Genomic DNA, 26841 nt, shown 5'->3' on the forward strand with positions numbered 1-26841 from the left:
TGCAGACCACAGAAATATATGCAGAAAGAATGCATGGCCCATAGTGATATATTGTATTTAATCTTTATTTAAAAAAATATTGACACAGTACAGAAATTTCACATTTGGATGAGGCTGTCATTGCCTCATATATTGTGCATAATATTGTTCAATTTTTAGCACCATTTGCTGCAGTTAAGTCCACATATCCATATAAAAAAAGCCATGCACAAGCACATGCTTGACAAAGGGGACATCCCCGAAACATTGCACCTTTCTACCAATAAAGTGTAAGGGTATATCCCTACATTGATCCGCCTTCAAGTGCAAGTGAAATTTTTGTTCTTGCTTTGTTTTTACACCCCACTTCCAATGGGTACACTGGACAGAGGCAGAACGCATGGCAACATCCGTTTTTATAACCTCTGGGGAACTACTCCCCCTCTCCTATGGGAAAAAGGACCCAGCCTTGCTGGCTAACACATTCACTGGGGCATAGGAAAACCTTTACCCTTTTATATAGTGACATCTACTGGCCAGTCACTGAACTGCCAGCAGAATAGATTCACATAGGACAGGACTGTCCCCTGTATTGTTCACACCTGTGATCCTCCTGCATTGTTCACACTTGTGACACCTCTATTGTTCAAATCCTAAAGGCCTGTACTGTTCTACCTGAGATCCAGACTGAAACTGCCCACATTGTTCACCTGTTCACACTTTATTCAAAATGCCAATGGGGCACCAGCACTGTGTCGCTGTATGTAGTACATATTAGACTGGTCCTGATTTAAATGTCTCCTGCTCTGTTCTGTCTTCCCTATGCTCCCTGTGTGTGTCATACTTTGTCTGCTCTTTGCACCCTGTGTTTGCCATACTCTGCCTGACCTATGATCCCTATGGAACGTAAGTCTGGGGGTTTGTTAACATTTAAAAATTATTGTTAGGGGCCCCTAAGGTGTTTAATCATATGCAGAGGTACTGTATTATACACTTGTGGGGGTGACATAAAAATGCTGTTCTTGAGGCAAAAGCAAGAAATGCAGAAGAATTGTGTAATGTAGCAGGTGCCAGAAGTTGGTGGACTCCATGCAACACAGATGTACAGCAGATCTCAGAAACACTGATTATACAACTAAATATTAGTTCAGTGATTCAAAGGAAAGCAAAATATTGAAACACTTTTCAGTTTATACAGTGAATGTTTGAGTTGCTAAAGAAGAATGCAGACACTGCTAATTTTTGCAATAGCATTAAGGCTCTTACACAAGGGTTTTTTTCCTGTGGTATTTATGTGTTTGATGCACGTTAAAACATATCTTTCAGCATGAAAAAACCTATTCACTAATTGATTCCATTACATCCTGCTAGGTTGTCCTCATGAGTGCTCTGAGTTGCATTTTACTTCATTTGCGTCTAAGTGCGTTTATTCAGATACAGTATACGGCATTTTCAACGGAATAAAGGGTTGCGTTTTTGAACAGGGAAAAAAAACGTGCTTAAGTGCGGGGGAAAAAAGTCTTTAAACACTCAGCATGCAACACCCGTGTAAGAGCCCTAATATTCCCTTATCTTCACTTTTTGTAAAAGAATAACACAAATTTGATACATTTTTCTTCATGCTTTGTTTTGGAACAGAATGTGCAGTGTTCCCAAAGCATTTGTGTGTATGGAAATAAAAGATATTATAAGAATTCTGATCTTTATTCAGTTTTTTTTAACAGGCGGCTATTATTTTGAACACATACCCCTAAAGAAAGGGATTCGTAACCCATGGTTTGGGACCCAAAAATGGGTATGCATACTGTTTAGGGTGGGTCTCCATGATTATACTGAATACAGGGAAATTTTACATAGAAAATAGCTATTACACAAGATAAGTAAATCAATTTATCGTCTGCAAAATTAGTTCTATAACTAAGTTTGGGTCCCTTGGAAACTCTGCCTTAGGGTGAATAAACACTTTGCATAGTACAAATGTTTTACATCCATTATAGCAGAGTCAGTTATGATGTAGGCTGCATGGAATGGGATGGGATTCTGGCAGGAATGTCTAGTGGAGAAAATGCAGTTTGTGCCTTTTGTCTCCCGAATAGTGACGAGCAAAACCTGCCTATTTCACTGTAAAATTTACAAATCAGATTAAAAATTTGCAGAAATTTTACCAAATAGGAAGGTGAAATTACATTGCAGTTAAGGCATTTTGGGCTCTGCAATAACACATACATTACCCTACCTTGTTAGAGTAGCTCCTTTGCATGATGATACAATTGTTCTTCATAGAATAAAAAGACTTCCATGTTATGAAGTCACAAGGCTGAGGGGACTTTGGAAATTAAAATGGCTTGACTCATGGCAAATTTCAAAATGAAATATAAAAAATATAAAAAATATATATTTTCTATGTTAAAAATGGATTTCAAAAGGATACTCCTCAGGAAAACTATTAACTTTACTAATCACAGTTTGAAAAGCATGTTTCCTGGTGACAGTGCCCTTTAAAGGAACAATAACACAAAAAAATGAAAGCGTTTTAAAGGAATAACAATATAATATACTGTTCGCCTGCACTGGTAAAACTGGTGTGTTTGCTTCAGAAATTCTACTATAGTTTATATAAACAAGCTGCTCCAATAACCTAGAATGTGTGCTGATGCCTGCACTAGTATGTTTGCTGCTATCACATTCTTATTGCCCACAGTTTTCGTGCTACCACTTTGCCATTTAGTGCCTACTACCCTCTAACTGTCATGATGCCTGTGGTTTTGTGCCTGGTGATAAAGGACAAGAAAAGTTAAACCAAAGAAGTAGCTAGAAATGTTCTGGAGGTCTGTACCATCCCAAGGCAACCACAGCCCTTTAGCAGTAAAGATCTGTGTCTCCAAAGATGCCCCAGTAGCTCCTCATTTTCTTTTCTGCTGATTCACTGCATATGCTCTGTGCTGCTGTCACTTACTGAGCTTAGGGACCCACTCACAATATACAGTACACATAGAATAGAAATGTCACACTATAAGGCTGATTAATAATTAATACAGATGATTATTACATGGCAGCATAGAAATCAGTACAGCTAGCATCAGAATGTAATAAGCAGCCCTATAGCATCAGCTCATATTGCAGACATACCTCATTTTCTGCTTGATAATTTGTGACAACCCCTAAGCTCAGCTTCTCAACAGCTGCTCAGAGCCCACTGAGCATGTGAGTGCCGCAGACACTTTCCAAGATGGTGACCCCCTGTGACAAGTTTGAAGTCCTGGATCATTGCTGCTATTGACAAGCTGAAACCTTAGGCTGGTGCAATAAGTTCAGTATATAAAATATGCTATTTTTAGCCACATTCATTTTTTGGGTTTAGTTCTCCTACAAAGACAAATGGTGACATTTTGGGTTGGTGTGAAAGATACAGTAACATGGACCCTGTCTGGCTGCCTCTGTTCAGTTAGCCTTGCAACATTTATTGCAGAATCACACAGTGTGACTGTGCCCTAAATAGTACCGTGCCCTGTAGTCTATAAACATTTAGGGCAGTTATTTGTCACCTGATTTTGCCACAAAATGTTCTTGCTTTGTTTTTACTAATCCGACCTCCAGGATGCCCAGTGCCTTGTTACTATACCACCTTGTCTTTATCAAGATACATTGGCACTGGGAATTATTTTATATATATATATATAATATATATATATATATATATATATATATATATATATATATATAATATATATATATATATAATAATACACAAAAGCCATGAATATCTTCTAAATTATATCCTTATAAATGGTGAGTACTGATGTCACCAGTTATAAATGGTCAGTAGTGATGTCATTTCTGTCACAAGACTCCCTGAAACTTGTGTATTATAATAAATAAAGTACCCCCTGTTGCAAAATATGAGGATATTAGAAGTACCTCAGAGTTCCATGTCCTGTATAAAAATGGTCATGAAACACCTTGGTAACATAATATAGTGAATAAAGTACCCCCTCTTGTAAAATATAAGGATATTATTAGTTACCGAGGAGTTTCATGACCATATAAAAACACGAGGCCGAAGGCCGCCCGAGTGTTTTTATACAGGTCATGGAACTCCGAGGTAACTTCTAATATCCTCATATTTTACAACTGGGGGTACTTTATTTATTATAATACACAAAATTTAGTGAGTCATGTGACAGAAATGACATCACTACTCACCGTTTATAACTGATGACATCACTACTCACCGTTTATAAGGAAATAATTTACAGGATATTCATGGCTTTTGTGTATTATATCCTAATAATTTACAAGAGAGGGTACTTTATTCACTATGTAGCATATTCTGGGGCTACAGTAAGATATGATGATGCTGCTGGAAAGTCAACTGATGATGGATGGTGATAGAATGAGATCTGGGGAAAATAGGTCAAGAACAGTGAAATATTTCTGGGAAGCAATTTCGTCATTACGGACAGAACAGAGTGAGATGTAGGGGATCTACACGGTTACACAGCTGCAAGGTTAGAGGAGGGGGATGACGAGGAAGGAGGGCGGGGGTTGCCTCTCAGTCTGAGCCCCTGTAATGACACTTCAGAGGGGAGGACTCAGTATAAGGGATAAACGTTGAGGTACAGACGAGCTGTGATCAGAGGCGAGTGAGTGAGAGAGTAGAGGAGCTTTAGAGTTCGCACACTAACACTGAATCAGCAGCACCATGAAGCTTGTCTGGCTCATCACACTGCTGCCCCTGGCCATACGGGCGATACCATTCTCCGTGTCTCCGGAAGCCTGGTCCGTGCGGGACATTCCAACATCCCAGCGAGCAGCGAGGGAAGCGGGCAGAGTGACGGTGCAATATCTCAATTACTACTCTGGCTCCCCTCACCAGCTGCTCTACCTGGACGCGGTTAGGAAGGCGACTGTGAAGGTGAGTGAGTGGTGGCGCCTCAGTGTCCTGTTACCTGTGGGATCAATAACAGGACAGGGGTCGGGTGCAGGCACTGGCACAGCTCATACAATTTGGAAGGGATTTGGAGGGAACTGGATTGGAACACAGATTTGGAGCAGAAAACCAGCTGCAAAAATATTATAAATATTCTTCCCTAAAGTCTGATTTTCGGTTTAAAGGAACAGCAAAACCCAAAAATCAAAGTAAAATTAAAATAGAAAGTAGTGTTGCCCTGCACTGTTTGCTTCAGAAACTCGACTATAGTTTATATAAACAAGCTGCTGTGTAGCCATGGGGGCAGCCATTCAAGCTGAAGAAGGGGAAAAGGCACAGGTTCCATAGCAGATAAGCTCTGTGATAGAATACTACTGGCTTCTACTGTTATTTGTTATGTATCCTGGGCTTGAATGGCTGCCCCCACTGCTACATAGCAGCTTGTTTATTTAAACTATAGTAGAGTTTCTGAAGCTAACACACCAGTTTTACTAGTGCAGGGATAAAGTACATTATATTTGAATAACAGCAGAACCCCCATTTTATGTTTGTTTTCAGATAAATATTGGTGTAAAATCCAGGAAAATGTAAAATCAGGGAAATGCATTATGCATAATATATAGACGGGACCACAAAACAACAATGTAAAATGAGGAAAAACTTAAAATCAGGGGATGTAAAACTGAGGTTCCACTGTACTTTCAAAAACTTTAATTTCTTGGTATTATTGTTCCTTTAAGGATTCAGTTCCCATTATGTTCATCAGCCATCAGAAAGGAGTGGGCTCAGGTAACAGAAGTACAGAACCAAAAGCAGGTACTGCCCATCCTGGGCTCTTCCTGCCAGGGCAGCTGCCAATAGAGCCCGCATTCCAGTTGGGGATAATAGTTGTTTTTTTGTTGTTTTTTTTAAATGCGCCACGCCAGCGATACACTACCCGTAGCAGCCATGTCCGGTCACTTGCATGCGCATAATGAAAATGTGCCATGAATTGCTCATTATGCACGTGATGTCACACGCGCATTATGCGCATGGGAGTGACGCAACATGGCCGCTTGCACCACAAGCTCTCTCCAGGTGCGGGTAATGTAGCACTGGTGGGGGGCATTTTTTTAAAAAAAACAAACAAACTACTGTTATCCCCAACTGGAATGCGGGCTCTATTACCCAACAGGTGCCGCCCTTTAAAGGGGTTGTTCACCACTTTTAGTATGATGTAGAGAGTGATATTTTGAGATAATTTGCAATTTGTTTTAATTTTTTATTATTGAAGGTCTTTGAGTTATTTAGCTTTTTATTCAGCAGCTCATCAATTTGCATTTTAAGCAATCTGGTAACTACGGCCCAAATTACCCTAGCAACCATGCATTGATTTGAATAAGAGATGGGAATATCAATAGGAGAGAGAGTCTGAATAGAAGGATCAGTCATAAAAAGTAGTAGTCACAATAAATTTACAGCCTTACAGAGCATTTGTTTTTGTTTTTTAGAAGGGGACAGTGAAAGGGACTTTTGAAAGCTGCTAAGAATGAGAAGAAAAAGACAAATAACTAGAAAACTACAAAAAAATAAACAATTAAAACCAATTCAAAAGTTGCTTAGAATTGGTTGTTCTATAACATAATAAAAGTTACTTTAAAAGTGAACCACCCCTGTAAGTTAACTTTTAGTATGTTAAAGAATGGCCAATTCTAAGCCACTTTTCAAATGGTCTTCATTTTTTATTGTTTATTCATTATGTGCCTTTTACTTCTGACTCTTTCCAGCTTTCAAATGGGGGTCACTTACCCCATCTAAAACAACAAATGCTCTGTAAGGCTGTACATTTATTGTGACTACTACTTTTTCCTATTCATCATTCTATTCAGGCTCTCTCCTATTCATATGTTAGTCACTTATATAAAGCAATGCATGGTTGCTAGGGTAATTTGGACCCTAGCAACCAGATTGCTGACATTGCACACTGGAGAGCTGTTGAATAAAAAGCTAAATAACTAAAAGTTAACTCAAAGGTGGACAGCCTGCAGCCTCCAGTTGTTACTAAACTACAACTTCCTCCAGCCCCCAGGAGAAAGTGGAAGCTGAAGTTCCGCAATATGTGGAGAGGAGCTCACACTTCTCTGTTGAAGCCTCTGCCCAAGGCACATCTGAATTTTCTTGCAGAACAGTTGTTCTTTATTTGCCTTGTTACCATGAAATAAATAGACTAAAATCAGTGCAAAAGAAGCAGGTTGCTGTTGCGGGGGCTGCATAGCTGAGTGGTTGCTATAACGGTGCATGAATTGATTTTCCTGGTGAGTGCACATGTGCTATTTGGATTGTACACTCTCAGTTACACAATTCATCCTATAGTTGCTTATAAAAGTGTGGTACAAAGACATGACACTGGGCCACGTAGAAACATTTCTGACACACACACATTTCAATATTACTCCTTCAGTCACTACTACCTCCCTGGTGCCAAAATGCAGCAAAACCCTATACACTGGATTCTTGCAGCCACAATCATAATGTCACACCCACTGCTTCCAGGGTCGGACTGGGGGGTCGTGGCTATCTCAGGGCCCCCTCCTCCACCCCCCGCTTCCCTACTGTGGCATGCCAAGCCGCTTGGCGCGCATGTGCAGCCGGCGCCACTCGGTGCGGCGCCAAAAAAAAAAATTTTCTTAGTCAATCCCAATATTGGAAGAATGGGACTGGCCTGGCGGGGGCCCATGAGGGTCGGGGCCCACCGGGTTTTTTCTCTGTGTCCCGCCGGGCCAGTCCGACACTGACTGCTTCTATCTGGCTAACAATCTTTGCTTATTTGGGCTGCAGGAGAGCTGAGTACTGTGACATTGTTTCAGTGATCGTACAGTTAGTCTGGACAAGCAGTGCAGGGAATAGAAATGGATGCAGAGATGTAGCTTTCAATAGAAACTTACAAATAACTTTAATGTTATAGAATAATTCATTCTAATCAACTTTTCAATTGGTCTTCTTGTTAAAGTTTTTAAATTATTTGCCTTCTTCTTCTGACTCTTTCCAGCTTTCAAATGGCGGCCGAGACCGGCCAGGTTGCCTAGGGCGCCTGGCCCGGCTCTGTAAACTATGGTAAGGTTTTTAAAGCAAAAACAGTAGTGCAGCAGTAGATTGTATTTTTTAAAACACTTTCATTTTTTCTGTTAAAAGTGTATGGAACCATATTGGCCAATACAGGTCCAGCTGTTCATCATTTGCCTGAACAATTAGATAAATGAAGACGTAGGGGCACATATCTAGAACCAATGGTGTGCCATTATTGCTGAACTGCAGGTTTCATCAGCCCCTGATTGGATAATCCTGGGAGTTGTAAATCAGCAGATGAGTGAACATGGTTTATAACCTGGTTTGTCAATAAACAGTGCCACTACTTGTGATTGGAAAAGATTAATACAAACAGCAGCCTGCTAACCCCCTTCATCATTCTAATAAAAATCTTAGTACTGGACTGCTGGTTGCTATAGCAGTGACTGCCGCGCTGGTTCCCATAACAATCCAGTGCTGAATACAGCAGTCTAACTTTAATAGGAGCTTTACAAAAGGCATTGCCGTTTCAAGGGGCCGTTGAGAATATTCATGTCCCAAGGCAAACAGAACATTGATAAAGTGAGAGCCAATCAGCAGCCTATGAAGCCTTGATATAAGAATGGAGTTAGCAAGTATTATTATTTCTATAACGCTATCCATATAATGTAATTAGAGGCCAGTAAATTGAGCCCCCTTTGTGTATGTTATTTCAGCAGCTTCCTTCTGCCATTGTTTAGTTTTATTAGGTGTGAGAAATGTCAGAACCTTTTGAGTGACATCAATCTGTAGGTTTCTATATCCTTGAGATATAATCTGAACAAAGGGAACTCAGTAGCAAAAATACAACACATGGTGTCAGTTTACTGCAATAAATGATTACATATTAACTGTCTGATAATTACAATATTGTCGTGTCTATTGAAATTATTAAGTTCAATGAGTATTCTGTGGTTAACGAGGCCGGCATAGCTTGATGGGTTTTTGAATGTTCCTTCTCAATTATTTGCATTTACACATAGGACTGGGTGCTTTTCCCAAAGACCTCAGTAGAACAGTGTACTGTTGCGCTGTACTGCTAAAACTGGTGTATTTGCTTCAGAAACACAATTATAGTTTATATAAACAAGCTGCTGTGTATCCATGGGGGCAGCCATTCAACGCTGAAAAGGGAGAAAATGCACAGCATATACAGCTGATAAAAGATAAACTCTGTAGTATACAATGGGTTTCTTCCGAAATGATCTTTTAGCTACTGTGTATCCTATGCTGGAATGGCTGCCCCCATGGCTGCACAGCAGCTTGTTGTCTCCAAAAACTGGGAAAGCTTATTGACTCGAGTATAAGCCGAGGGTGAGAAATGCAGCAGCTTCCGGTAAGTTTCAATCAAAAAATTGAGGGTTTCTGCTCCCATTGGAGGTGCCTGCGTCTCGTTTTTGGATGCCGGCGACCATTCTTGGACGCCGGCGAATATTCTTGGCGACTATTCTTGGACGCCGGCGACTATTCTTGGACGCCGGCGACTATTCTTGGGCGCCGGCGACTATTCTTGGGCGCCGGCGACTATTCTTGGACGCCGGCGATTATTCTTCGACGCCGGCGATTATTCTTCGACGCCGCCGACTGTTTTTGCGCTTGACCCGAGTATAAGCCGAGGTAGAGTTTTTCAGCATATTTTAGGGGCTGAAAAACTCGGCTTATACTCGAGTATGGTTGTATTTCAGAAGCAAACACACCAGTTTTACTAGTGCCAGGCAAAAATAAATTATATTCTCATTCCTTTAAAACACTTTTTTGGTGTTACTGTTCCTTTAAGGGGTCTTTCTTGTAACCTGGATCTTCATACTTTGTTTATTGGAATAACCTAAAAATAGCATCGCGTTGCTGCTAATACTGATGTATGCATCTTAGTTACAACCAATTACAAGCTACTATTTAAGGAAATAACTGGATAATGGCTTTCCAGACAGAAGAATGCAAACCTATATTGCTATAATTTGATTGAAGTGCTATAAATGCTTGCGCATACAGAAGGCTCATGCTGTCCTGCAAGGCCATGCGTTCATGTGTTTTTAAGGGTGCTCATTCAACTCTGGTATTTAAACTCCTGATATAATAATGGTATTCTATTTTACTTTTTGCACTACCACGTATGTCTGCCTGCGGATTATGTTTTGAAAACAAATAATGATTCTAAAAATGTTCCTACGAGCCAGAGCAATCAGAGTTATGTGGCTATATAACCCTGATAAAAATAGAAACAACTATTAAAGGCAGTGGTTACCTCTGAGCAATTAAAGGTGATACAAAGGATAGTTTATATTATGGAGAGTTTCTTATTTAGAACAGAATTATTTAGAATAGACTCAGATCCCAGATAAAACCACCAGCGCCGTTTATTTAGTAGTGGTTTGGCTAACAGCCCACTGGAGTCTCTCATCCTGGGGTTGGGAGCAACAACATTTCTCCATGGAAAAAGCAATTAAGGATCAGTCCAGAGCAGCATAGGAGGAATGTGACGGGAGAAAAGGATCAAGGAGTGAAAAAGCCATATTTAAGTCTCAGTTTAGGATTACAGGAATCTGACCACAGCTTTGCTTTAATGAATTGGGAAGGTTGGTTGCTTGTCTGTGCAGCCTACGCCGGAGTATTACAGACATTAACTCTTTCTCTTGCGTGACTTCCCAGCTGTGTTTTTTAATAAGCAAAACACCAAAACAGGAAATTCCTCATTAAAGGGCAAATTCACATTCAAACACTTTTTCGGTTCAGTTGTTTTTGGATAGTTCACCAGAAATAGACTTTTTCCAATTACTTTCTATATTTGTGACCATTTTTGGTCACAAAACTAAAGCATCTCTGGGATGGGGGTGGAGGTCACTGACTCTTTAACTGTTTTAATTGATATATTTAGTTGATACATTTGTTTATCTTTAGCCCTGCTGAGATGAGTCAGAAGAATGAACTTCATTAAAAGCAGCATCAATTCAAATTGATACAATAGTTGCTAATATTCCCCAGATACTGCTGAGAAACGTATCAACTAAATGTAGCAAATTGTAACAGTTTATAATCTGCTGCTGGGTCACTGAGCTGCCAGTCTGAAACACTAGAAACAGGGGCATTAAACTTTAAAAAAAACAACTGAACTGAAAAATGTGTTGTGAAGGTGAAAGGGGACATTTGTCTTAAAATTAAGTGTCCACATGTAGGAGATACTTTTTATACCTGCAGTTTATGTGACATCAATCAGCTGGACCCTCCCTCTGCCGGGATACCCATATTATTAACCCACTGTGGCCTGGGCCGACAAGTAAAATGGGGCCCCAATGAAAAGAAATCACCAGCGCACTCATGAGCAAACCCCTGGCCCACACCCAGCTTAATCCCATTATACTAAAGCTGTGTTTACAATCCACCCAAACCTCACATACTACAACACAATGCCTACTCCTTCATAACTCACTTTTATATATCTTGCGGCCTCCTCTCTTATTGGATCCCTGACTGCAGTACCCCCATACCCCTTGTCGCTATTAGCCAGTTAAGGGCTCAGTTGTAACCCAGGAGATTCCTGTATTATTATGGCACCATATCTGCTTGCCAACAGACTGTCCAGTATCTCAAATGCTTAAAGGGATACTGTCATGGGAAAAAAATTTATTTTTCAAAATGAATCAGTTAATAGTGCTGATCCAGCAGAATTCGGCACTGAAATCCATTTCTCAAACGACCAAACAGATTTTTTTATATTCAATTTTGAAATCTGACATGGGGCTAGACATATTGTCAATTTCCCAGCTGCCCCAAGTCATGTGATAAACTTCAATCACTATTTACTGCTATACTGCAAGTTGGAGTGATACCCCCCAGCAGCCAAACAAAATAACAATGGGAAGGGAACCAGATAACAGCTCCCTAACACAAGATAACAGCTGCCTGGTAGATCTAAGAACAACACTCAATAGTAAAAACCCATGTCCCACTGAGACACATTCATTTACATTGAGAAGGAAAAACAGCAGCCTGCCAGAAAGCATTTCTCTCCTAAAGTGCAGGCACAAGTCACATGATTGGGGCAGCTGGAAAATTGACAAAATGTCTAGCCCCATGTTAGATTTCAAAATTGAATATGAAAAAACCTGTTTGCTCTTATGAGAAATGGATTTCAGTGCAGAATTCTGCTGGAGCGGCACTATTAACTGATGCGTTTTGAAAAAAAACATGTTTTCCGATGACAGGATCCCTTTAATTGGCCTTTGTTTAGCCAATGAAATTGCAGTGGTAATGACATTACTATTAAATGGCATTGTTTCAAGGGTATCTGCCACAACAACCTTTTGATGTACATTATAGCACTAGTTTGCCTCCTAAGCACTACAAGTTTCATATATCTTAAGAGACATTTAGGGAACTTACCCTGGCAGAAACGTACTTCCAAAATATCAACTTTATAGAACATAGAAGTTCCCATGTCACCATGTCACCATTACTTCCTGTATAATTCACAATATAATCTGTAGTGCCTGGGTGTCCTTGTCATGGAATTCTGCACAATGTCTTCATATCACAGAGATACGGGAATTCACACTGGGCTTTTTCTCTTGAAGGATGACAAGATATTGCTCTTCTAACTAAGTACAGATTGTATCTTTTTAGGCACAGACTGTGCCATTGATGTCAAATCTAGAAATTGCTTTAACCCCCTAGAACCCTTTGTTCAATTATTAATGGTAACAATTTAATCACTGACTGCTGCGTGCATCAATACATTTCTAATGCAGTCTACTAAAACCACACACAGGACAGCCGGTACATTTAGGAAAAGCTTGGGAAGTGTTTGACAGAAGATTAGACTGAACAAATTGAAAGCAAGTGGTTGCAGGCAGGATAGCCTTTTGGTACATTTAATATTGTGATGCATGTAAAACCCCTGAACCCTTTTGTATCAATTTGCCAGTAAGCATTAAGTCCATGCTCACTCTGCCTTTACTAAGCAAGGCAGACAGAGGCTTTTAAACCCTTCATACATTGCCTACTGGAGCACTGGAAATGATGATGTATTTAATGCAAAGGTAAAAAGTACTGGCCTTTTTGCTATTTACATTTGTTTTTATTTTCTTTAGTTCTTATAATATTAGCAGTTTTGCACTGCACATATCATGAATCTAAAAAAGCAGCACTTCTGAGCTGGCCATCCCCCCAGTGGGTTAAGTGTCCAATGCAATGAGTGTCTCTGCACAGGTCTGTCACTAATTGTCAGCTGTCAGATTTCAAATCTAAACCAGCGTTGCAGGAGATAATTATGAAGAGATGAGCAGAGGCACTTCCTGCATCAGACAGCTTAACTCTCTAACTTCTACTGTTCATAATCAAGGTAAGTAATGTAACATTTGTAGTATCATGAAAACTTTAAAAAAAATAATTTAAACGGCAAAAAGTGAACAGAAGAGTCCACCGAGCAACAATCTTTTTTTTTTAACTTCCCCTTTAAAATCGTTGACCCCTTTTGCAACACTGTGCAGTCATATGCAATTAAGCTTTAAAACCACATTCACTTTCCTATTGCTAAGGGATCTTTAGTGAGGCAGACAAGGTTCTTTTAAGCCCCAGTTAATTCAGATTCTCATGTGGACGAATACATAAGCAAAAGGCTTAAACAGCTGGAAGCAATATAAGGGGACAGTATGTACTGGATGCTTGAGGGACAGTGAGAGACAAAAAACAACAATATATACTGTGCTATATGAACCTATCTGTTATTAATATAGCGCCAATACATTTACACAGCACTTTACAGAGATAACACATCATCAGTCACATCAGACCCTGCCCCAGTGGAGCTTACAATCTAATGCCCCTATGAGTCACATACACTAGAGTCCGCTTTATGAGGAGCCAATGAACCGTAAGCCAAATAGTGATATTCTGAGCCTATTTGCAGTTGGTCTGTGTTGTATTCATTATTTTTCATTTTTTAATCGTTACATAATGAACTAATATGGATTTTTGTATCCTGTGAACCCTTTGAAAACTGGGGTACCAGGCTAAATGCTCTCTGTTCTGCATAAATAGACGATACTTCGGAGAAAAAGACAGAGAAATATTGTTTAGGATTGTACAACTGACATTTTATTTTCTATTTCAGTCCATTCCAGAGATAGGAGACAAATTCTACATTGAATTTACAACTAAGGACTATCAGACCAATGTAAGTACAACATGACCTTGTGTTTTTATAATCATAGTAACATAGTGGGGCTCATTTATAAACACTGGGCAAATGTGCACCTGGGCAGTAACCCATAGCAACCAATCAGTAAGTGGCTTTTTTCAGCCAGCTGCAGGCTGAACACTGAAAGCAGTAATCTGATTCGTTGCCATGAGCTACTGCCCAGGAGAAAATTTGCTCAGTGTAAATGAACCCCAGTAAGTAAGGTAGAAAAAAGACACACGTCCATCAAGTTCAACCTTTTAAATCCATATTTAACCTGCCTAACTGCTAGTTAATCAAGAGGAAGGCAAATTTGAAGCCTCTCCAATTTACTTTAGACGGGGGGGAAAAATTCCTTGCTGACTCCAAGATGGCAATAGGACTAGTCCCTGGATAAACTTGTACTATGAGCTATCTTCCATAACCCTGTATTCCCTCACTTGCTAATAAGCCATCCAACCCTTCTTAAAGGAGAACTAAACCCCCCCAACAAATAAAAACCCCTACCCCTAGCGCTTCGGTAATCTCCAGTAAGTAAGCGCCGTATCAGCGCATGTGCAGTTGTAGCAATATTCCCGTCCCGAACAACTGTGCATGCGCCAAATTTCACGGAAATAGCCGAAGGGAAGATTATTGAAGCGCCCGTGAGCTCCACTGTGCTGACTCTGCAACGAAGGGTAATTACTGGCTTACGGGCATTTACTTGTGTTAACACCTGTGCGGGGGGAGCAGGGAAGGGGGACTATGGAGGCTAGGGGTTTTTATTAGCAAGGGGGGTTTAGTTAGAGATTTTCCAGCTTAGTTGCCCTTCTCTGGACCTTCTCTAATTCAATAATGTCCTGTTTGAGCGCTGGAGAATAAAACTGTACTGCATATTCTAGATAGGGCTTTATACAGTAGAAAAATGACCCCTCCTCCTGTGACTCTATGCCCCTTTTAATACAACTCAAGACCTTATTTGCCCTTGATGCTGCTGACTGGCATTGCTTGCTACAGCCAAGTTTATTATCTACAAGGACTCCAAGGTCCTTTTCCATTATGGATTTGCCTAGTGCAGTCCCGCTAAGGGTATAAGTGACTTGGATACATCCCAGGTGCATGACTTTAAATTTATCAACATTGAATCTCATTTGCCACTTAGCTGCCCAGATTGCCAGTTTGTCAAGATCCTGTTGCAAGGATGCTGCACCCTGGATGGAATTAATTGGGCTGGATAGTTTTGTGTTAACAACCACCCTCTGTACCCGATCCTGTAATCAGTTTCCTATCCATGTGCAAACGACTTCATTAAGCCCAACAGACCTTAGTTTATAAAGCAGTCCTTTATGGGGCACAGTATCAAACACTTTGGCAAAATCCAAATAGATCAAATCTAATGCCCCCCCCCACTGTCCAGCATCTTACTTACCTCATCATAAAAAGCAATCAAATTCATCTGACCTATACTTTATAAAGCCATACATTGACTAGTTATTTAGCTATGGAGTTAAGAGTGAAGTGTGTGAGAGTAGACACTGTTAGTGTATTTCTGTGTTTGCTATGTGGATTCCTGCCATAAACTGGGGCATAGTAAGATGAAGCATGTTCAGATATAGCTCATAACTACAATTGATCTCGAACCTGCAGCCTCAAACAAATGTTCTTCAGCTACATCCCCCATCAGCTGTATTGCTGAGGTTAGACTTTACTGATATAATCATGGACCTACTGAGGGGTATGAGGCTTAAGCAACATGTAAATGCATTCTTCAGATAGGAAAGTAACTCAGTGCTCTGATCTCAAATTGTCTATTCCAGCAGGAGGCTCGTGTATGCACTGCATCAGTTTTCTTCAGACAACAACAGGCAAAGCCAGCTATACATGTCAACTGCACCACCAGCGGGAGCCTGATGAAGGCACGGGAAGATGATTATAATTTTTACAGCAAAGTGAAGAAACAAATAACACCCATTAGTGGAAAGGACATTCCTGGTTAGTTGCAGGTTCTCATAGATGTAGAGATCAATTCTCATACTCAGTTTGTCTTTGTATTTGTGTAGTAAGAAACTCCATCTACTCTTATACACAATGGTTTGAAAAATAAAAAGACAGTGGTTGGCAATGAGAAACAGCAGACAGTTTTGTTGAAATGAAAGTCCATGAAAAGTAGAGGGCACTTCTAAGATGCACTTGTATCTATACAGTGCCTGTGAATAAGTACTAGGGGTACACAGGAAAATAAAGATGCAAAGCAAGTGGGAAAGCTTCTCATGAAAACATGCCATTGGCTGAATGATGACTTTCTTTATTTCTTTATGTCTGAATCCTAACAGTAATCATACGATCCTGTGGTATTCCCAGAATAGTCTTTCTATCCGCCATTATAGCTGTTCTCCCTGTCTAGGTTCCTCTCTTTGTTTTCTCCCAGTGAATGCCTTGCTATGTGCTCATAAGCATCTACACTGTATTCCCTGTGGTGTATATGAGCTAATTCAACCTGTTAGACAAGCCTGCTACTCCTGTGCCAGTGCTACTTCACTCTTCCATGTGTGGGCCAATTATTTGATATATTACATCATTTAAAAAGAGCCCACATGCAGGCGAGGGATGAAGAAAAACATTAGAGAGCCAGATCTGGCCAGCAGTCCTACATATGGATAACACTGTCCTACAGGATTATTCATTGTCAGTACACAGAAATAGTATTTTTGCCTTTGTCATGAATTTCTTCTCCGCACTGAATCTAGAGACACGCCAATGCTATTCTCAGAAGGAACAGAAATAATGATTCTGTCCTCTTAAAAGTCTAGGAACTTTATAAAACCACCTTCATGTCCACTTAATCCATGTATTCTTTGTACTATCACCCTGTGGAAGAGGCTTAAATGTACAAACTGCTTTTTGATCCCCTGTTTTGTATTTCTGATTATAGAACAGGGACATATTTTCCTTTTCTGAGAGTCATATTATTTTTGTTCATTTTCATATTTATTCATTTTAATCAGTTTGAAACAAATAAAATTTCCTGACCTAATATCAAGATATGGGAATAACCCAGTTATGTTCTTTTCTTTTATCAGACAGTTTTGGGTTTATTGAGCCCGATATGCTGCCCGTGTGGTATTTGGCCATTATGGGAAGCAGCTTTGCAGTGTGGGAAAAGACCACAGAGGAACGCAGTTACACTATGGCACAGATCAAGACCGTGCAGCAACTGGTAAGAAAGGTTTATAAATATATATATAGTTCTGTGTAGTCACAACATTCAAGAATACATGTACAATAAACAATGTGAGCGATAAAACAAGCTAGGAAAGTACAGAAAATGGAGCAGGGAAGGCAACCTGCAGGCTTGTTGGTAAACTACAACTCCCAGCATCCCCCACAACCTTGGTTGGGTTTTCTATTGTATTTGCACATCTGCAGGTTGTCCTTGTGCTTTAACACTTTGTCCTAAAAAAGCTGATGCTGAGGAAGTGATGATTCTGGGAATTTAACGAGCTGTGGGTGGAGCCATACGCATCACAGAGTTTTTATTAACATGTGCATGGCTGAAGCCTAAGGACTTTTACACACAGGCGTTTTTTCCTGCGTTTTTTACGTGTTTGATGCGCGTTAAAATGCAGGTTATAATGCAAAAAAACTCATTAACTAATCAATTCCCTTATATTCTTCCAGGCTGTCCTCATGAGCGTTACATTTTACTCGGTTTACGTTTAAATTTGTTTATTTAGAAGTAGCATGCTGCATTTTCTTGTGCTTAACGCATGTTCTGCTATCAATAGAGGGTTGCGTCTGGAACAGAAAAAAACTTGCAAAAAAACCCAATGTTTAAATGCAATATATATGTTTTTTCACACTCAAAGCAAAAGCAAACGCCCGTGTGTAAGAGCCCTTAATGTGCTTCCAAGTGCTCAGTATTTAGGACATCATGTTTTATGCAGTGGCAGATTGTTTCTCTCCTCCAGCTGTTGTTCATCCACCACTCCCTTCTTCCTTAGAAGAGTCAGCCATACCCAACCCGTGGCTTTCCAGCTCTACTACAACTCTCAGCATCTCAGCAACAGCCTTGTTGTTATTATTATTTGTACCCTAGCTAGAACAAGCACAAACAAGGAAGTAAAAAAAATATTCTCTTTGGCCCTAATTCCTTTTATCATTTGGCCAAATATTTCATGAAGGGTTCAGCCCAATCACAAAATTTTGGATTCAGTGAATCCTTACTTGGTATAATTGTGGTTAATGCAGTAGTTACCCATTAAAAGGTAAACTTTTCTTTGTCTTTATTACCAGTTTAGAAGCTGATATATGGCTTAATACTTCTGCCTGCAATGCCCTGTCCTGACCAGTAGATAGAAGCCCTTCCCTGTATCAGGTTTACAGAGTACCATATGTTAATTTGAATAAGCCCATGCTCCAGTGGAGTTTATAATCTAATTTCCATGTATCAGTCGCACAGTAACAGACTGTGGTATATTTATGTAGATTATTTAACTATTAGTATCCTTTTTGGAATATGGGAGAAAACATAGACGACATATAGGTAATCAATGCAAACACAGGGAGAATACACTGGCTCCAGGCAGATAGTACCCCAGTTGGCATGTAACCCAACAATACCAACTACTATGCTGCCAGCACCCCCTATGTCTTAATATAGGTTGGAATTCAGATTAAGGAGCCTATTTATTATGCTGTGAAAAATACAGAAAAAAGCTGTGTAAAATAATTGAAGCAAATTTATCAAGGTGTGTTTTATTTTACGCCATGAGAACACCAGATCTGCCGCTGTTATTTTACACTGCTTCAGGCCTTTGTAAGCAAGTTCCAGTGGAAGTTGAACAAAGAGAAAGCACATTCAAAAAAATACTCTATTTTTACACCTTTTTTACATGGCGATGCCAAAGTAGTCCACCGTTTTTTACATGACATAATAAATCTGCCCCTTAGTGTTTTAATTGAAAGGAAGTCAATGTGAACAATAATTTTGTGGGTAGGGCTCCCAACTGTTAAACATCAAAGGGTAAAATATATGTGCCAAGCCCAATGTTCAAGAACAAAAATGAAAAAAGTTAGGTTTAGGAATTTTACGATATTTGCAGAAAAGCAGGGAAGCTGGTGGGATGCATTAATGGAGCACTGTTAGGCGGTTATTTATTAAATCCAAAATTACTGACCACCTGTTGCAGTCTATAAGGGCCTGTCAAAAAGGGCCAAAAAACATTGGAATATAGCCCCCTGCTCAAAAGGGCACATATATCAAGTCCAAAAATATATTCCAAAACATTCTTTCAAAGTTTTTAAAAAATTATTCTTTATTTAGCATAAATATTAAAAGTAGGCATACAGACCAATTGATTTATTAAAGTCCGAATGGCAAAAACACAATAAAAATTTACTATGAAATCCGAGGTTTTAGTGAAAAAAACAAACTCAAATTTTTCAGAATTTATTTTACCCCGATGATGAAAAATGTCAGAATCCAAAAATGTCAGACCTGCCAAGGTTGTATATAAGTCAGTGGGAGAAGTCCCGGAGATATCCTGATCTGCGCTGGTTTTCTTGCAAAAATCTGAAGATTTTGTGGTTTAAGGGCAAAAATTAGAAAAAAAATCTGAAAGATCTGTATGTTTTGAATTTTTCGGACGATTTTCATGATTTTATCAAGATTTTGGTAAATAACAGGAAAAAGCCTGTGCAGATTTGGTCGGAGTATATTTAAAAAAATAATGGGATAAATTTGGATTTTGATAAATATACAGTAAATAGTACAGTTGATTTGAAATAAAATAGAAGATGAGAAATGAATTCATTATTCTACTGTATATGTAAAGCCCTGGTGATTTTGTATTTCACCGCCCCCCCTCTTTGAACCTCAGGGCAATGAATCACTGCACTACAGTTCAGTGCACACATGTATGCAAGGCATTTACTGGGTTTTTGTTTGTTTTAAAAGGTCTGTATTAATGTCTTCCTTCCATAAAATTAACCACTCACATGTACAAACATTCAGCAGCTCCCAATAGGGGGAGGGACAAAATCATTTGGATGCTGTAGATCCACCCTGTGAGGGGTGAGGGGAAATAAATCATAGGGTGGGATAGAACCCAGACCTAATCTCTATCAGTTAAACTAGACTGTGTGAGCAAATGCCCAGTGTAATAGAAAGCAGCTGTTTGTATGTGGCCATGTCACAGCATTTGGCATTAATTAATTAATTAATCAATCGACTCACTGGCAGCTTGAGGTTGCATTTTTGATCAGCACTAGCACCTTATATCTTATTATTAATTTTATCGGTTTTTTGAAACAGATCAATTAATTTAATTCATTAATGAACTTATATATGGCATGTAACCAATTCGGCATTCTACACTTGTAGTAGTGACACAACGTAAATTAATTGAGCACAGGCACTTTAATTGATTGAATTTTATTGTGGAGCTATATCAGTCAATTACAACAATTAATGAATTATACAAATAATTAATTTAGCACTTTATATGTTGAAGGGTAAACTTTTGACACATAGCACCTTGTCAGTGAGCAGCGAATAAGAATTGGATGGTGTTGGAGAATGTGGGGGTTTACTATCTTTTCTTCTTTCTCAATATAATTCAAATCAAGTAATTGATACCTGAGTTCTGGGAAATTAGCAAGAATCCTCGTTTCTTATCACTTATAAAAACCCAGATTGCAGTGTGGAAACACAACTTTTCACTGCTGTGCTACTGTTAGTTTTGGTAGTTTTGGACCACTAACACCCTATTTTCTCGTATTCTTAGAGCACTGTAACTCTTCTAATTTAGGGAAATAGTGCAGCCCATGGCAGATCCCCAGGTTCGCATCCTCAGAAGCAATATAACTCAATTTAATATAACTTAATAAATGCATATTCTTCTAGGAGGGATTTAGAGGGAAATAATTTAGGAGAAACAAAGGTTTAGGACAAACACACAGCAGTGCTGAAAAATAGTGATGTTTCTCCACAAACCTTAATGTTTAGTTATTTGTTTATTCAATTCTGTGCTTCTAACCAACATAATCAACTTTTATTTTCAGCCCCGGAAAGATGATTCAGTCGCCTTTGATTATGACATCCTCCTTCATGAACTCCCAACAGAGGTATGGAATAGTTAAATACTAACAGTGAGTATAGTGTACTCGATGGCCTTCCAGATAAAGGGCCAGGATAAGGAATATTAAGGCAGCAACATTAATATTTAATAACCTTTATGTTGTATGTAAGTGCTTAAAGGGGCTCTTCCCCTTCAAGTTAACTTTTAGTATGATGTAGAGGGAAATTTGTAATTGGTTTTTATTTTTTATTATGTGTTAGTTATTTAGCTTTTTATTCATCAGCTCTCCAATCTGCAATTTCTGAAATCGGGTTGCTAGGGTCTAAATTACCCCAGCAACCATGCATTGATTTGAATAAGAGACTGGAATAAAAATAGGAGAGGCCTGAATAGAAAGATGAGTAATAAAAGTAACAATAAAAAATACATTTGTAGCCTTACAGAGCATTTGTTTTTTAGATGGGGTCAGTGACCCCTGTTGAAAGCTGGAATCCGTCAGAAGAATAATTAAAAAAAACTATTGAAAAAATTAAAGTTGCTTAGAATTAGCCACTTTATAACATACTTAAAGTTAAATCACCCCTTTAATATGCCCACTCAAGATTTGGTATATTGTAGTGTTCTTAAGGGGGAATGTACTTAAAATCACAAACATTGTGGCGTTTTTGCTGCTTGATGAAATGAAAAACCATTCGCTGGTGAATATTACATTGCACATTATCACTAAGCAAAGGTTAGCTTTAACACCTGCTCTGCAGTTTCATTAAATATTTTGTCGCAAAAAAAAGCTTTGCAATTGTAAAATTTTATTGCATACACTGCGAATGTTCACAACAGCCATTTGGTCGCAAACCTTGTGAGGAAGTCTGTAAATGGTCAAAAAAGTGTCTGCGAACATTTTTTTGCGCTAACGACGCATATTACATTCCCCCATTAGTGTGTGTACCATAATCCACTCATCTAATCTAAGGGGGTTATTTATTAAAGTCCGAATGACAAAAAATTTTTAGGTTTTTTGTACTATAAAATCCAAATTTTTAGTGGGAAAAAAACTATTTTTTTTTTATTATACCCCAGGAAGGAAAAAGTCAGAATCCAAAAATCCGGCATCTCAGACCTACTGAAGTTGTATATTAGTCAATGGGAGAGGTCCTTATCCTGTTTGGAAGTTTCTGTTGGTCGGTGCTGGAATTAGCCCGAAAATCCGACTTTTTGGACTTTTCGGGCACTTTTCGGATTTTTGCTTGACTTTTTCGTGTTTGTCCCCGATTCGATAAAATCGTGATTTTTAAATAATAAATAAGGTCCAATCGTGAATTCTAGTTTTGGACTTTTTTGATTAAAATAGTCAGATAAATTCTTTGTTTGATAAATAAAGCCCTAAGGGTTGTAGTTTAATACTTTTTAGCTTCAGATAGCATAGTTCTAAAGTTTTTAAACTTGAAAAAATACAAATGAAGTTCAACCATTTGCCAGAATAAATTCAACCTTTTATGTAATTCTAGATGGTTGGGATTTAGAGGGAACCTGGACTTGTTTCCAGTTTTCCTATGAAGAAGAAAATACACCCCAAAAGGGCAATCAGATCACTTCTTGGCTCACCATTCCACTGCATTGTGTATTAAAGGTCCAGTAATATCTATAAGTGGAAAGTTTTAATTTTACAGTTCTGCAGAGAGCTCTGAATGGCATTTGATACCTGTTGATAACTCACTGTATTCTATGCTGTTTATCTTCTGTATCAAAATGAACCTTTTTGCCTTATTCAAATTTAACGACTGTCTACACAGCAGCTTATTTATCAATTATAGTTGTGTTTCTACATAAAACATACAGCTTTCATCAGTGCAGGCCAACAGCATATTACATGCGAATGAGACTATTTTCTCTCGTAAAATATGTTGGCGCTCTATAATACATTTTAGTAATAATAATTGTTTGGTGATAATGTTCCTTTAATACCATTTCCCTTGTATTTTTGTCACTAAAATGATCTCCATCCCTTTCTGGAAACTATCTTATGCATCTATCAATGGTCAGTCAACCTTTTTGTTGTACTTATTAGTTTGCTCAGAAAATGACACAGTATCAATCTTTGTATGTAACACAATTCATCAGATAGATTAGGGGATATTTTTACTTTGCCTTAAATATTTATAGTTACTTAGCAGAACATGTGCACTGAGCAGAACCTGAATGTTTGTTTTTCAGGAAATGATACATTGCAGCCTCCATATTGTCTGGATTCCCGGGAAGCCGCCCAAAGTAGATTATGAGTGTTCCAACAACGCTGAGAATGGCTCAGGCGCAGAATCAGAAGAAGGATCAACTTTCTTGGGGAATTTCAAATAGAACAAAGAATGCTCGTCTTCCGTAAAAACCTAATATCGAGGTTTTGGAAAATGATACTTCTGATTATAATGGTGGGATAGCTTCTAGACTAGACAAATAGGAACAGGATTACTCCACCAGCTCTGTAGATGCACTTACTAATGCAGGACTTTAATGGTAGCCGACTGAATAGCCCCAGGATATATTATCATACGGTATACACAATACTCACACTGGCTGCTCTAGATAAGCAAAACTTTGACATAATTAATATCTGTTTCACTGTTTCTTAAGGCTGGTGCACACAGCACACTGTAAATAAGAAGATATTTAAGCCACTTAAAACCAGGACCAGAACTAGGGGTGGGCAGAAGAGACATGTGACTAGGGTGCAATGATGGGGGTGCTGGACAGGTGCCTGTTAAATCAGGGATCCCCAGCCTTTTGAACCCATGAGCAACATTCAGAAGTAAAAGGAGTTGGGGAGCAACACTTGCATGTAAAATGTTCCTGGGGTGCCAAATAAGGGCTGTGATTGGCTATTTGGTAGGCCCTATGTGGATTGTCAACCTACATTTAGGCTCTGTTTGGCAGTGCATCTGGTTTTTATGAAACTAAAACTTGCCTCCAAGCCTGGAATTCAAAAATAATCACCTGCTTTGAGGCCACTGGGAGCAACATCCAAGGGGTTGGAGAGCAACATGTTACTCACTAGCTACTGGTTGGGGATCACTGTGTTAAAGTGTTTTCTGCCTATCCCTAGTCCAAGTTCACTCCCATCTGTTACTCCAACCTCCATCACTTGCCCCTCCCCTCTGCTGGGGGTGTGGTGTTTATGGTGGTCAGCCGAGTTGCCTAGGGCCGCCAGTCTGCTTGGCTTGGCCCAGGTTAAAACCAGTACTAACTGGGAGAACACACATTCTGGAATATTACTAATTTTCATAAACTCATAAAGGGTGGTTTGAGATGAGAGCTGGAAAGAGCAAGAGTGCACCCTTAAGGCTCATTCACAAAATACTACTTTACCCATCCTGGGGTGGGGTCTGCAACACATGGTGTAAATTGCAGCATTGGGAAGCGAAGGCTCGCTCTGTCCTTACCACATAGGGTGGGTGATGAGGATAGAGCCTCCATTGTTATATTTTGTGGGGGCAGTGCAGAGACATGTGGCAATTTGGAAATCCTAGTGGGCAGTGTGCAAAGTACAAAAAAAAATGGCTGAATGCAGAATTTCTTCACACTAAATGGCCCTTTAAGTTGAGTGTACCTTGATGGTGTGCAGCTTTCAAAAATGAATGGTTAAGGGAAGTAATATTCCACTTTTCCCCCAGTAACACATTCACTATTGTACAGAATATGTTGTGCAGACACAGAGATGAACATTTGTTGTATCCTAATGTTCCAAGCATCCAGCTGCTGTGTTCTTCAACTACATTAACTATAAAGGTACAAACATATAGTCATTCATGTAGTTCCTTTTGCTTCATCTTCTAATGACTGTGTTTCCTTTCTACGTATAACTGCTCTCTATATATTTCTTATATATATATATATTTTCAAGTGGGAGCTGTCATTATCCTGTGTTATTTGAGGCAATCTCAATCATCATTATCCATCACCCAGGTGATAAATAGAAATCCCCAAAACAAATGTAAAATTGCACAGATTGCTGTCAAGTTTTTTTAGACTGTTACTATAGTGGCATTGAAATAAATATTTGTACATACTATGAGAGATGCCTTCATACTAACTTAAAATGTATAGGATAAATGCACCTTACTTTATAGTACTTTAACTCTTAGGGGCAGATTCACTAACTTCGAGTGAAGGATTCGAATGAAAAAAACTTCGAATTTCGAAGTATTTTTTGGGTACTTCGACCATCGAATTGGTTAAATTCGTTCGAAATCGAACGATTCGAAGTAAAAATCGTTCGACTATTCGACCATTCGATAGTCGAAGTACTTTCCCTTTAAAAAAAACTTCGACCCCCTACTTCGGCAGATAAAACCTACCGAAGTCAATGTTAGCCTATGGGGAAGGTCCCCATAGGCTTGCTAAACTTTTTTTGATCGAAGGATATTCATTCGATCGTTTGATTAAAATCCTTCGAATCGTTCGATTCGAAGGATTTAATCGTTCGATCGAACGAAAAATCCTTCGATCGTTCGATCGAACGTTTAGCGCTAAATCCTTCGACTTCGATATTCGAAGTCGAAGGATTTCAATTCGAGGGTCGAATTTCGAAGTATTTTTAACTTCGAAATTCGACCCTTAGTGAATCTGCCCCTTAGTCTCAGCGTCTGCAAATATATAATAATAGACTATTCTTTGCCATAAATACTTAAAGGCTTGTACTACGAGTGCAACTGAATCATTGACTACTGTTACATGGCAGAATGACAAAACTGCCCATACACTGTAAGATGCGGTTGGTCAATTTGTCCATTTTTATTCACCATATTGCAGAAATTTTCGAACCTGTCCGATAGACCAAACGACCGATCTCCGCCAGTTTGGAAAACGAAAGGGTGTGTTGAGTGACATTGGAGATAAATATCACTGGTGATGTTTCCCATAGCAACAGCCAGTGGCATAACTATGTGTTAATGGGCCTCACAGCAAATTAATTTCAGGACCCCCCAACATTTGCAGTGGTTGTGCTGTTTTACCAATATATGTTGAAATTGTCTTTAAAGTTGGCCATAGACGCAAAGATCTCATCGTACGAATCGAGGATTCGTCCGATTTTCGGAACGTGTGTGGAGAGTCCCAACATTTTTCGTCCGGCGGAGATTGGTCGTTTGGTCGATCGGACAGGTTAGAAAATTTCTGTCGGCTACAAATAATAGAGGCATGTATTGCCGATCGTACGATTTTCAGTGGGAGACTGTCAGGGGCAGGACATTGTCTGATCTGTTCTTTAACTACTTTATTTGGTCGGAATGGTAAGACTTTGATCTGAATGGTTAGTGGCAGGTCGGGAGATGGGAAAGTCTGATCGTACATTGATCGTCTGTGGACAGCTTAATTGTCATGGGGCCCTCTATAGTTCCTGGGCCCCCCTGCAGCCGCAGGGTCTGTTTCCTCTGTAGTTACGCCCCTGGCAACAGCAATTAGATTTAAATAGTCATCACGTAAGAACACAAAAGAAAAAATGTTATTGGTTGTTATGGGCTAGATCACTGGTGTTATTTATCTCCAATTTTTTGCAAAAAGCAATCCCATACCTGTACTACAAATGATATTGAGGGATTGTTGAGCTGCAGCTCCCAGCACCTCTA

The 26841-nt window shown here is 39.2% G+C and overlaps 1 protein-coding gene across 2 annotated transcripts; it reads left to right on the forward strand.

Moving 5' to 3' along the window:
* The first annotated feature begins 4567 nt into the window (after positions 1-4567).
* Positions 4568-25284, forward strand: rarres1.S (retinoic acid receptor responder (tazarotene induced) 1 S homeolog). 2 transcript variants are annotated; one of them, XM_018264415.2, is made up of 6 exons: positions 4568-4894; positions 14103-14165; positions 15965-16139; positions 17228-17364; positions 21210-21272; positions 23438-25284. In XM_018264415.2, the coding sequence occupies exons 1-6, from the start codon at positions 4682-4684 to the stop codon at positions 23576-23578; spliced, it is 792 nt and encodes a 263-aa protein (XP_018119904.1). In that variant the 5' UTR covers positions 4568-4681; the 3' UTR covers positions 23579-25284. The 2 variants fall into 2 exon arrangements, with proteins under 2 accessions (XP_018119904.1, NP_001085748.1); NM_001092279.1 differs by having other exon boundaries at positions 4629-4894; positions 15968-16139.
* The last annotated feature ends 1557 nt before the right edge of the window (positions 25285-26841 follow it).

Source organism: Xenopus laevis, chromosome 5S (genome assembly GCF_017654675.1).
Source record: "Xenopus laevis strain J_2021 chromosome 5S, Xenopus_laevis_v10.1, whole genome shotgun sequence".
Taxonomy (NCBI): domain Eukaryota; kingdom Metazoa; phylum Chordata; class Amphibia; order Anura; family Pipidae; genus Xenopus; species Xenopus laevis.

What these genes read in the sequence shown, in the direction of transcription:
- rarres1.S (XM_018264415.2), top strand. Translation starts at nt 4,682, where the DNA reads ATGAAGCTTGTCTGGCTCATCACACTGCTGCCCCTGGCCATACGGGCG. An exon ending in TAGTGGAAAGGACATTCCTG is followed by an intron (nt 16,140 to 17,227) that starts GTTAGTTGCAGG and finishes TTCTTTTATCAG; the next exon opens with ACAGTTTTGGGTTTATTGAG. An exon ending in TCAAGACCGTGCAGCAACTG is followed by an intron (nt 17,365 to 21,209) that starts GTAAGAAAGGTT and finishes TTTTATTTTCAG; the next exon opens with CCCCGGAAAGATGATTCAGT.